Here is an 11,919-nt window from a genome sequence, read left to right as displayed (position 1 = left end):
TCAGTCACATTTATAACGTTTAGATCTTTGCTCTGTCTAGTCTGTGCTCCTACAGCTCCCATGATGCTTTGCAATGGTCAGAGACCTGTTGGAGTCAGGATGGCTGCTGCCCCCTGCAGGTCACACGTTGTTACTACAACACTCATTATTTCTACAGCTCGTCTGATTAATAAGAATATTATTCATATCTGTGGATGATCCCAATACATTTAATATTATTCATGTACACATTATTTATATTTAACATAATAATTACAAAGTGTACATTAAAAGATAATATTATAATATATATAATAATAATAGGTCAATAGTGCAGTGTTAGTGTATTTAGTGTTTGATTTTAGGTTGAAACGTTTTACCAACAGGTCTGTGTTCAGTCTTTACTGCTCTGTGTGATAACTGATGCTGTCATATGGTGCTATATCAATAAATGTGGGAATGAGAATAAAAAATATAGTTTCTTATCAACATTTATAATAAAACACAGAAGAATCAATCAATCAATCAATCAATCAATCTTTATTTATATAGAGCCAAATCACAACAAAATTACACTTTAAAGATACCCAACATTCCCAGATGTGTGTCTTTGTTGTTGGATTTTTGTTTTGGGGGGGGGGGGGGGGGGTTACAGACTAAAGTCAGCAGTATTGAATCTGTTTTGTTAAAGTAATGCATCATCAATCAACTATTTATAGAAAAAGTAATAAACGTATAAAACAAAAATCAGACATCACAGTTTCAAGGTTCTCTGAATGAAACAATGAATGTGGTGTTTTATGTGATGATTTGCCCAAAAGCTGATATTTTGCTGCTGAATATTTACAGATTTGCAAGATGGCAGCGTAGAGAAGAGCTCCTGAGTCGATGAGACAATATTTTCCCCCAAACTACGAAAATTTCAAGAACACGAATTCCAAACTGATAAACAATGAGTGGGGGACGAGGGCAGAGAAGTTTGAGGGAAAAAACAATGTCAAGAGACCAAGAAGAACACGAGTCTGAAGACGAGGCGGCAAGCGGAGAAAATAAGGACTAAACACAGGCCCACATGCTACTCGAGGGACTTGCTGATATTAGGAGAGAGATACGCGACCTAAAAAAGGAGATGAAACAAGACCTCGCAACATTCAAAGACGAATTTAAAGAAGAAGTGAGGCGAGAGTTTGCCGGCTTTAAGGATAAAACTAACCGAAAATTGGCACAAAATGTCTCGGAAATACAAGAGCAGCGGAAGGATGTCACTGAGGCACAGGAGCGAGTGGCAGAGTTGGAGGAGTGGAACATCGAGGCGAAGGAAGCCATCCTCACTCTATTGAAACAGCAAACAAAACTTCAAGAGAAGTTGACCGAAGTGGAGAGACACGGAAGACGTTGTAATTTGAGGATTTACAATGTGGCTGAACAGGACAATGAGTCTGTGACAGAACTGGTGGAGGGACTCCTCCGCCGAGAACTCGCGTTACCGGTGGGAACTGAGACCAAAATTTAATTTCCCTGTTTCCGTCCACATTTGATTAAATTCTGCTGTTTATGCCCAATATCATTTATTATTATATATTTATTCTTAATGTCCATTTTGTCCATTTGCTATTGTTTTGCCCTGTGGGGATACGGGGGACACACTGACAGTCTGCTCCAGTAGAGCTTAGTGACTACATAGTTCATGTGTGCGGGCCACTCTGCACTGTATTTATGACTGATTTTTATCTCTACCTCTGCTCTGCAGGGGCGTGTCCAGACATTTTTGATAGGAGTGGCCCAAGTGGGGCACTGATTTATGGTGGGTTGGCATGAAGCGTGAGCATGAGCGTCTACGCACACACAGTATGCACTCAAATCTTAAATTTCCTGAGGGGAACCTCCCCAAGGGATCAATAAAGTTACTATCTATCTATCTATCTATCATGTATGCTTGTGCACACGCAAACACACAGGTTTTGGCCATTACCAATTTGTCTGCAAAATCCATATCTACTTCAACTACTATGGAGTTTATTCCTTATCTTAATTCAAGAGCATATTAAATGGATTTGAGAGCAGTACTTATTGATTTCATGCTCATATTTTGTGATATTTTCTCTCAAAACTCTACTCTCGCGCTCAAATTAGCTCTGTGCATGCTCACAGTGTGTCCTCGTACTCGGTTACAACGCTGCTCCTCTCGTGCTCAGGGAATTTGTGCTCACGGATCTCTGCTCTGCTCTCAGATTTTTTGTGGATCAAAGCTGTCAACCAATAGAAGGCCGGCTAGTATTGACATGTCACCATCATAGTTTAGCATGTTAGCATGTTAGCATGTTAGTTTGGGGTCAAGCCAGATCCAAATGTAGTTTATGCTTTCCAGATTATGTTTGTTAAAATATTGAGGAAATGTTGCTCATTAACAAATCAGGCAGGTTGTTAAATGTTGAGACTAAACATATCTGAAAGAGATGAATTATGTTTGATGTTTTTCAACAAAATATGAATTATTTTAATACATCTGAAGGATGATTAAACTTTATGAAATGTCTGTGTTTAGAGATGCACAGCTGCTGGTTCAGGTTCAGATGGAGGTTGTTAAGGTTAAATATTAAAACATTAGAAGATAAGAAGCTTTATTGCCATTGTACCGCTGTGCAAGGGTTAGGGTTAGCAATAAAAACAAAAAACAAGATTTTTACACATATTTAAACTTTTATTCAAATACAAATACTTTTCCTGTCTCAGCAAACACAACGGCTCTGTGCATCATTCAATGCTAACGTTGACTAATTAGCACTAAACACAAAGCACAGCTGAGATGACGTCATTTTTAGGTGTTTAAGGAAACGACTGATGAAGACGATCTGAGAAACATGGACGTGTTAACAGGCTTAGCTTGTTGACTAAGTCTTACTTTCTGAAAAACAGCTGATAATATTTCTTCCTCAGGTTATAACTAAAAATCCCAGCTCACCTTTGACTGTCATAAAGTATTTATGAGTTCTTGTAAATCAGCCGGTTCAGAGTCTCTGAGCTGAAATCAGAAGTAAAGAAGCTGGATTTTATTTTTTAATCACTTTCACAGAACATTTGTAAAAAACCATTTGATAATATATGTTCTTCAGATTATAATAAAACATCCCCGCTGACTTCTGGAAGTATTTGTGAGTTCCTGTAAATCAGCTGGTTGACTGAACCCTGACATCCAGAGACACGTTAACTGCTGCTACATGACATCATTTCCTCTTTTGTTCCTTTAGTTTTACTCATAAATACAAACTCATGATCTGTGCTGGATCCAAATTCTACTCAGTTGAACTGGTTTTACTGGCGCAGGCCTCAGACAGACATCATAGTGTTATATACAGGTTTACTGGTGAGAGTCTTCTTCCTCTTACAACTCTAATTGATCTGTATACAGTACATATCTCCTGTGAGCTCTCTAGTGCATTTTATTTTACTGACTTTGGGGCAACTTATCCTATCAATGCACTCTTTCTGATCTGTTATGTTTTCTAATTTAATTTAATTTAAATAAATAGTTAAACATTATTTAAATAACTCTGTGTTTGAAAGGTGCTATAAAATAAAGCAGCCTTGCCTTCTTACTGTTAAAGAGGAAACACATAACAAACTCATAACTGACATCATAGTGACATCAGGGGCCCGTTTCAGAAAGCAGGTTTAGTGAAAACTCTGAGTTAGTTAACCCTGAGATGAGGGAAACTCTGGTTTTTCGGTTTCACAAAGCCAGTTCAGCTTAACTCTGAGTCAGTTACTCTGGCAACATACTCTGTGAACCTAACCTGCTCGCTAGCAGGTTTTCTTCAACTAACCCTGAGTTTCTCCTCCTTTTTAGTTGAAGCCTGCAGTCTGAAGGAGGTGTCAGACATGGTGTGTCCTTTTCTTAAAGAGTCAGTTAATATTGAAGCACAAATACGAAGCATGAATCTCCGTCAGAGGGTGATCAGACCCCGCTGGGATGTTTTATCTCTGATGATGTTCTGTTTGAGTGTCTCCATCAATCAATAATTTATCTGAACAATATTCTCAGCCCTCGTATCGTCTGTACGACACCACATGGACATGCTCTCAGTTCAGAACAAGTTCTCTGTTCAAGTTCATGTTTCCAAGGCAACCGTCTGTCGGGCTGTCACAAAGGCAATATTTGAAGGTGATTGATAGCCAAGTGGTTACTGCTCATGCTTCACAGTGGCAATGTCGCTGATTCGCTACCAGTGAGGAACTTTCTCTCTTTCTCTATACCAGCTACTGTTAAATTACGGTGAAAGTGCCCAAACATAAAACTAAACTTGACTATCACACTTAAACGTTTACTTTTTTAGTGTTGTATGTATAAAGACATGTAGGTGTTGCTTTCAAATAGACAATATTAAATACTGGCAGTGTTGGGATGGCTGAAAAATTGACTTTCTTCTTTGTTTAGAAGATTTCATCAACTACTGAAATATATATCACATGTTGAATGTAGCATTTAAATGCTGTTTAATGAGGGCAGGCTAAACAACACCACAATTGTTTGTAATCAATACCTTACTTGTTTGAGCTATATTTTTATATTTCGTATCCAGTTGCTGCCAAGTAGGCCTACGTTTTGTACCTGTTGGGGTCTGCATGAATAAATGAATGAATGAATAAACTCTCTGTGTTTGAGAGGTGCTATAAAATAAAGCAGCCTTGCCTTCTTACTGTTAAAGAGTAACTCAAACTCATAACTGACATCATAGTGACATCTGGTGGACAATTAAAGTCATTGTTACTGTTTGTTGGTAAACTGCCTTTTAAACACCAGAGTATTATTATACACATTAATAATAGTTCAAGTTATTTCAGTTTAAATTGAATTGTTACTAATACCAGTTTAGATTATACTGTTTACACACTGTTATACAACATGTGTGAGCTGCATGAGTCAAACCAGTTTATGTTTTATCACAACAATAAAAGTACAGGAGATAAATACCATTACAATGTAAACCCCCAATAAGACTGCTAACACAGACATACAGTGTGTATAGTATTGTATGTATGTATGGTGTATATATTGTTATAAATAGTAAAATCTGATCAATAAATTCAAATCTTACGGCTAAGCTGGTCAGCAGTATGGAGGCCTGATATGGACATTAAAACAATAAATAAATAAATAATTAATAATGATTTTTTATGCATGTAGTCACTGATTTACACATTTTCTAATTTCATTATTAATTTATCTTTGTTATATGTTTATTTACACACGTTTGTTTCATTTTTATGTTAATTAATCACACATATGTCTTCATTAATTTCTTATAATGTAAAACCTTCAAGCTGAATATTAAACATGTAACACAACTCTCATGAGCTGAAACACAGTGTTATTCTTTATTTGGTTTCCCTGTGAGGTGTCACTTCCCAAACAGTTAACCATTTTATGAATTTAAAAAAATAACAGTTAATGTGCTTCAAAGAGTAAACAAATCTTTCTTGGCTTAAAAGGTTAGTTACTGCATACATGTTTTAATATACTTATTTATTAATTGATTCATTTTCTCATTTATATTCTCCTTTTCTAGAAAACCCCATCATACATCCATGTTCCAGTGTCTGTACGACTGAAAGGTCAGACTGAGAAATCAACCACATGTTTGAATCTAAACACTTTCTCACCTAAATAAACATCAGAAACTCATTTAGAGACTAAATAACAGAAATAATACCAGCTAGTACTCAAATCATCAACAAAAAGTGCAAAATTCCTTCAAAGTAGAAAAACTTCTTCACTCAATTTAAGGTTGATGCTTTCTGGCTCAGTTTTGTGCAGTTTGTACAACATGAGGAAGAAGTCTAACTAGACTGTAAACTCTCCACAGTTTGTCCTGTCTGATGTGGTGGCCAGTGATACAGGAGCTCCAATGTGCTTCTCCCTTCCTCTTCACCTTATACACCACTATCTATATCTATCTATGTTTAAATCCAGACTGTCAACTTTAACGTCTCAAACATCAAACCTGCTGCTCGTCATGAAGTCGTTTAATATTCTGAGCTCATCAGGAAACACCGAAGCTTCAGCAACAAAACAACACAATCAGCTTTAAGATTTTTATTAAGAAAGTCATCAAACAGTCACATGATGTCATCTGATGTCACATGATGTCATCTGATGTCACATGATGTCATCTGATGTCACATGATGTCACATGATGTCACATGATGTCACATGATGTCATCTGATGTCACATGATGTCATCTGATGTCACATGATGTCATCTGAGCGGGGCTGTAAACACATGGAGGACGTCCGGCTGCTGTGAAGACGTGGTTACCGTGGCAACCCCGTTATTTCGTGTCCCCTGAGCAGACAGAGAGCGAACAGGTAAGTGACGAAGCATCTTTCTCACTTTAAACGTATTTGAGCTGAAACAGGAAACAGAAAAGCCACGAAGAAGAAAGCCGAACATTTCTGAGCGTTTCTTTGTTGGTCATGTGACCGTTACCGTAACCCTAACCCTGAAAACCACAGACTGAGCCTTTAAGGTGCTTTCATTTCCTCCCAAAGAGAAAATAATGTTGATTTAATAGAAACACACCTCGCTCACATTCTGCTGTACAGGCTTCCTTTAATCTCAACTCTGCTGTTCTGAGTAATCTGCAGATATTTAATGGTTCATTTTATACAGACGTTGGTCCAATTGGTACAAAATATATAAAAATAAAAACTTTAACAGAAAACACAGTTTGTAGTTTGTGTGTAAAACTACAAATCAGCAAAAGACGTCAATATCCTGCTAATTAATTAATTAATTAATTAACAGTTAGACAGCAGCTACGAGGAAATTACTGAAGAAAACTAATATATAAATATATTGTTTAATATAACCATGAACTGTAGTTTTGATTCAGTTCAAACTGATTGTTGTGATTTTTATATAAAAGTGACGTTTATTCAGATGAGACACCAACATTAAACATCCTGAACATTTCCAAAAAGAGCTACTGAAACATTTTACCTCCTGAGTTGAACTGAGAGAGCTGCAGAACCAGGTCGTTTCTGTCAATGGTGCTTAAAAATTCAATGGTCATATGCACCACCTGCTGGGGGAACTTCTGCACCAGCAGATCCACAATTTCCCGCCTGCCGGCCTTCTCCAGTTCACTAGCTGGGATTTCAGTGTTTTCCAAGTGAAATTTGAAGTCTTGGAATTGTTCGTCTTTCAAGGCTCTCAGTGTTTTCAGAAGCAGGAGTCTGACATCTGCCTTCACATTTTGCCTGTTAGAAAAAGAAAACATTCAGAGTTTTATTGTCTCCAACAGGATGAATAGGATTTAAAAGTTATGCAACTTCTTCCAAAATGGCTGACTTCCTGAATGACGTAAGCATTAATTCCACCAAATTTCATGAACGTTGAAGCAACTTTATCCCAACACGGTGCAGCGTTGGGGCCCGTAGAGCCCCGTCACTACTGCATCCCAAAGCCCTCAAAATACAATAATACAGCAGATTAAAAGTCACTCAGGAGGTTTTTGACACTCAGGAAGAGAAACTAAAAGTTAATCAGAACAATAAGATCAGAAGTTTCAGGACGATTCAGCGACTCTTTCTTAAAGTCCAACAACATTTTAGAGTCTTGATGAAGAGAATTAAACAAAGAAAGAGAAAACAGGAAAAGTTAAAAATACTCACTGAGCCATGTTGCCGTCTCTTCTAACCGCCGTTTAACACACTTCCTGATCAGGCGCCGTAAAGATAACATTAGAATGATTAAAGGTTGTGACTGATAAGGGCCTGAAAACTATTATAGCATTAGTTATACTATAACTTATCATCTCTCATCATTAATAAACATTAAAATATTTTATTTACAACTAACTCATTAAACAAACAGTTTAGTTATTTATTATTTTTTATTTTTTTGGCTAAATTAACCATCCAAAGTCTTTATTTACCACCCCCCCCCCCTTCCTGTTGACATGAATGGTTCGATCCAACCTGCAAACCAGTTGTGTCACTTTCTAGCAGGACTGACGAGGAAGGAGGAAGTGAGCGATATAAACATGTCCGAACAGGTTCATGAAATAAAAAGAGTCACAGACACAAACTTAAATAAAAGAACGACTGAAGTGAGACGTTTTTCATTTAAAGCTTTAAACCTGAAACAGAGTTAAAGGTAGTTTTACTCCTCTAACATTAGTTACTGTTAATATTTCACTCTGTTCATAAACTAGAAGCTATTCACACTAACTCAGCCCCCCCCCCCCTTTAATAATGAAAAGATTAGCATTCCCCTCAGAGATCACGTAAACACTGAGGACAGTAACGCAGACCATTAAAGCTTCAAGACAGAAACTCAACAAATCCAATATAATTAAATGTTTAAGAGTCTTGTGTTGGAATAAAACTTCAGTTTATTTAAAGAGTCAAACAAACACAAACTGTCTTTGATCAAATGTGATTATCTTGTGAGAAGAGAATCAAACACATGAAGATAATAACACACAAACGTTTCCTGAGTCTAAACTCAAACCATGAATCAGGTCAGTCTTTATAATACACACATTATTTCTGAAACTCATCTTCAAATAATACAAAGTTCAATAAATGGTCTTTAAATAAGGCACGCATTGAGTTATATTAGTTGTACACAGACTATAAATAGATGTACATGAGATGTAGAAGAAACTGTAAAAGTGCAGAAAGGCCTCGAGGAAGAAAAGATTCATTCTGATAAAACAAGAAAACTCAAATATTAGGCAACGTTCAAAACATCCTCACTTATAAACTGAAAAACATTAAACACTCGAAAAACTCATTTTTGGCTCAATTTGGTCAGATAACCAGCAAAACTGTGTTTGTGAAATGTGAATAAACACAAGCTGAGTCAGTGTGTCAGAAGCTGAGTAAGAAAATAACTTTAAAGGATCATTTTGCGGATTTTCTGTATTTTTTCGTCATATTTGGATCCAAACCAGCAATGAAATGATCTACTAACAAATATTGTGCTTGTATCAAAGTCTGATGAATCTTATTCCTCCATTAAAAACAGAATGATGCGTTCGCTCTTCATTATGAAGGAAGAGTTTGGTTTGTTTGAGTTCACGAAGCAGCTGCTGGACGTTTGAATGAATATAAAATATATAATAATAATAATATAACAGATTCATTACACATACAAACTAAATACGTTCTGGCATCTCTGCTATATAGATAATTAATGTCTAGACTTAATGCTTCTCTTTCTGTGTTACCTAACAACAAACCCGACTCCCTTTCTGCCTCTACATGTAAGAAATGATGTAAACGATGCACGCATAAGCATCAAAAACAAACTGGACATCTGAATTACATCCCAACATTTTAATAGTGGCTTGTAATACTGATTTTCCCAGACTTCATTAACCTGCAACACGTTCCCTGCTGAACTCATTAAGCAACACTTCTTTAAACCCCTGTTTTAAACATTGCAACGCTGGTCTTATGTGCATAGTGGCAACAAACTGATATTCATAATGCCCCTCATAGCTTAGCTTACACTTCAGTTTTACACGCAACGAAATCCTTCCATACGAGAACGAGGCAACACATGACTAGTTAATTATCTGAAACACATGTTCAGTCCTCCTGTAGGTAGCACTAACATGTTCTCATTTATTCAAACAGGTGGAACGGGATCAAGTGGTCAACTGCTCCGGCTCACTTCAGATCCCATCGGACTGCATGTGGCCCTGAAACTAATGAACTGGTCTAAGGAGACAGGATGTCGTGCTCTGTACAGACTGTAAAGCTTCCTCTGTTACATGTTGATATATGACTTAAAGTGACTAAACTTTCCCTGTGCACATGTGATTAAAACCTTTGGGTCACCAATCCAACCCAAGACACATATGGAGCGTTATAAAGACGTAATACTTCCTGACGCATCACATTAGATGCACTGAAGCATTTAAAGATGATTAATGAGCTGAATCTATGTTGAAGTGTTTGAAAACGCAGAATCACACAATGCAAAGAAGAAGAAACTGTTGTTGTGTGAGGCTCATTGAGGTTCATTATTTTCTGCTAAAGTGCTGAAATGTTATAATGTTTAGTTTGAGTCTCACATCAAAACTAACAAATAAATAAACATAAATATGAAAAACAGAAAACAACAAATGTCTAAATATTGCAGTTTTTAGTTCGATTAAGAAACTGTTTGGTTTCAGCTTCAGTAGATTGATTCAAGTATCAGAAGTCAAAGAGGTGAAGATTTTGAATTAAAAGAAAGTTTGATAATAAAGTGACTTCTCTTCTTCTCTTCTTCTCTTCCTTCCTTCCTTCTCTTCCTCTGTGATGCTCTCTGTCATGTCTCCAGTTAGCACGGTCACTAGAAGGGAAAGGTCAAAGGTTAATGACAGACTCTTCTCTCTTTTCCCTGCCGTCAACAATACAAACAATACTCAAGAATAAAGTCAGTAAAACTCATTTATTTCCACCAGCTGGCAAAAAGACAAATATTGTTTTTTAGACTTTTGAAAAACAGAATTTTCTGTATAATTTGTGTTTCAGTGGTTTTTATTCCAGTTTTCTGTGGAGTGTGAGATGCTGTTGGTCTTATCATGGGGATATTTTATATGAATTATTGGATGTGATTGTGTGGTATTGTGTTTAAAGGCTGGTGTGAGCTGCAGGTTGTGAAGCTGACAGTGAGCTCACCATGCAGCTGTGTCCAGGGACGAAGCTCACACCTTTCCCTGCCTTCTCCTGAGATCCACCGCTGCTGCTGGCCGAGCTCTTCCTCATGATACCTGACACACAACACCAGAGACGCGCCGCCTTAGTATTATTCTCTATGTGTAGCAGCAGGCTGCAGTGTGTCCGTCCTACCTGCAGGGGGCAGCATGTCCGGTCTCTGCTGGCTGTTTCTGCGAGTAGGGAGGTAGTTTCCGGTCTTGGAGAGGCGGCGTTGGCGGTGGTTCAACATGATGGCGGGTGAGACGATGCTGGGGGGTGGAGCTTTACCCATCTTCCAGTACAGCGCCTCAATCTCCTGTTTCTGATTGACCTGCAGGTTCTGCACCTCCACCAGGTGTCTGGGGAAAAGGGTTAGAGTTTACAAATAGAGTCATGTGGCATTTAAAGACTTCCTGTTAAAATAGTTAATCTAAGTGTTCAGACGGTAAACTGAAGGAACAGAAAGCCGCTTAGTTGTAAACTGTTTAAATAAAAAATGAGAAAGTGTTTTTTTCCCTCTTCTGTAGAAACACAGTTTTCATTGGTTGGATTAGAGCTTCGTGTAGAAACCGTACAGCAGCAAACATCAACAATAAGCCTTAATTATTGTCTTCAGTGACAGAGTTTATCAGCAATGTTTAAATATCAATGAAAATCAATTATGCAGATGATGTCATTGTGTCTCTATAAGGAGTGTTTAACTGTAAATCATCACAATTATGACTCCTGAGGGTTTCATTTACGAACCCTAACCCTGTAACAGTTCCTGAGATAACTTTTGTTGTGATTTGCAGCTACATAAATAAAAATGGATTGATTGATTGATTGATTCATAGTTCAGTATTAAATGTGAAATATTGCTGTGATCTCATTGATGATTGAACAAAGAAGGACAGCGAGGCTCACATCCGATTAAAACATTAGAAACTTACACAGATTAGGAACAATTGGAATTATTAAACTACTTAGAAAACAGTAAACCGTCTGATTTGTGTTCAGCTTCATTTTTTCACCCATTCACCAAATTCAAGACATTAATTCAACCAATTACCTGTCCCGAAGCTCCTGTAGCTCCTCCCACATCTCCCCATTCTCGCTCTCTGATTCGTCAGAGCTCATGTAGGCGGCAGAGCGGCTCCACGATTGGCCGAAACTGCTGCCGCTCGGCACGCGGCTGCCAGCCGACTCGTCCGGCAGGATGGCGCTCAACCTCCGACCTCCGCTCCCCGTCTCCTCCTCCT

The 11,919-nt window shown here is 37.7% G+C and overlaps 1 protein-coding gene across 1 annotated transcript in view; it reads right to left on the bottom strand.

Moving 5' to 3' along the window:
• Positions 1-10,003: 10,003 nt before the first annotated feature.
• The window catches only part of LOC128379398 (serine/threonine-protein kinase WNK4-like), a 20,774-nt gene continuing 18,858 nt past the window's right edge, over positions 10,004-11,919 (bottom strand). Inside the window, exons 23-26 of the mRNA XM_053339015.1 lie at positions 11,730-11,919; positions 10,832-11,037; positions 10,661-10,752; positions 10,004-10,331 (exon numbers count right to left, since the gene is read on the bottom strand). The exon at positions 11,730-11,919 is cut by the window's right edge and continues 8 nt beyond it. Coding sequence (XP_053194990.1) covers positions 10,329-10,331; positions 10,661-10,752; positions 10,832-11,037; positions 11,730-11,919 — 491 coding nt within the window. The 3' untranslated portion in view covers positions 10,004-10,328. The remainder of the gene's footprint in view (positions 10,332-10,660; positions 10,753-10,831; positions 11,038-11,729) is intronic.

The sequence above is a fragment of the Scomber japonicus genome, chromosome 18, assembly GCF_027409825.1.
Source record: "Scomber japonicus isolate fScoJap1 chromosome 18, fScoJap1.pri, whole genome shotgun sequence".
In the NCBI taxonomy this organism is placed as follows: Eukaryota; Metazoa; Chordata; class Actinopteri; order Scombriformes; family Scombridae; genus Scomber; species Scomber japonicus.
This window is presented reverse-complemented; position numbering and strand designations above follow the sequence as displayed.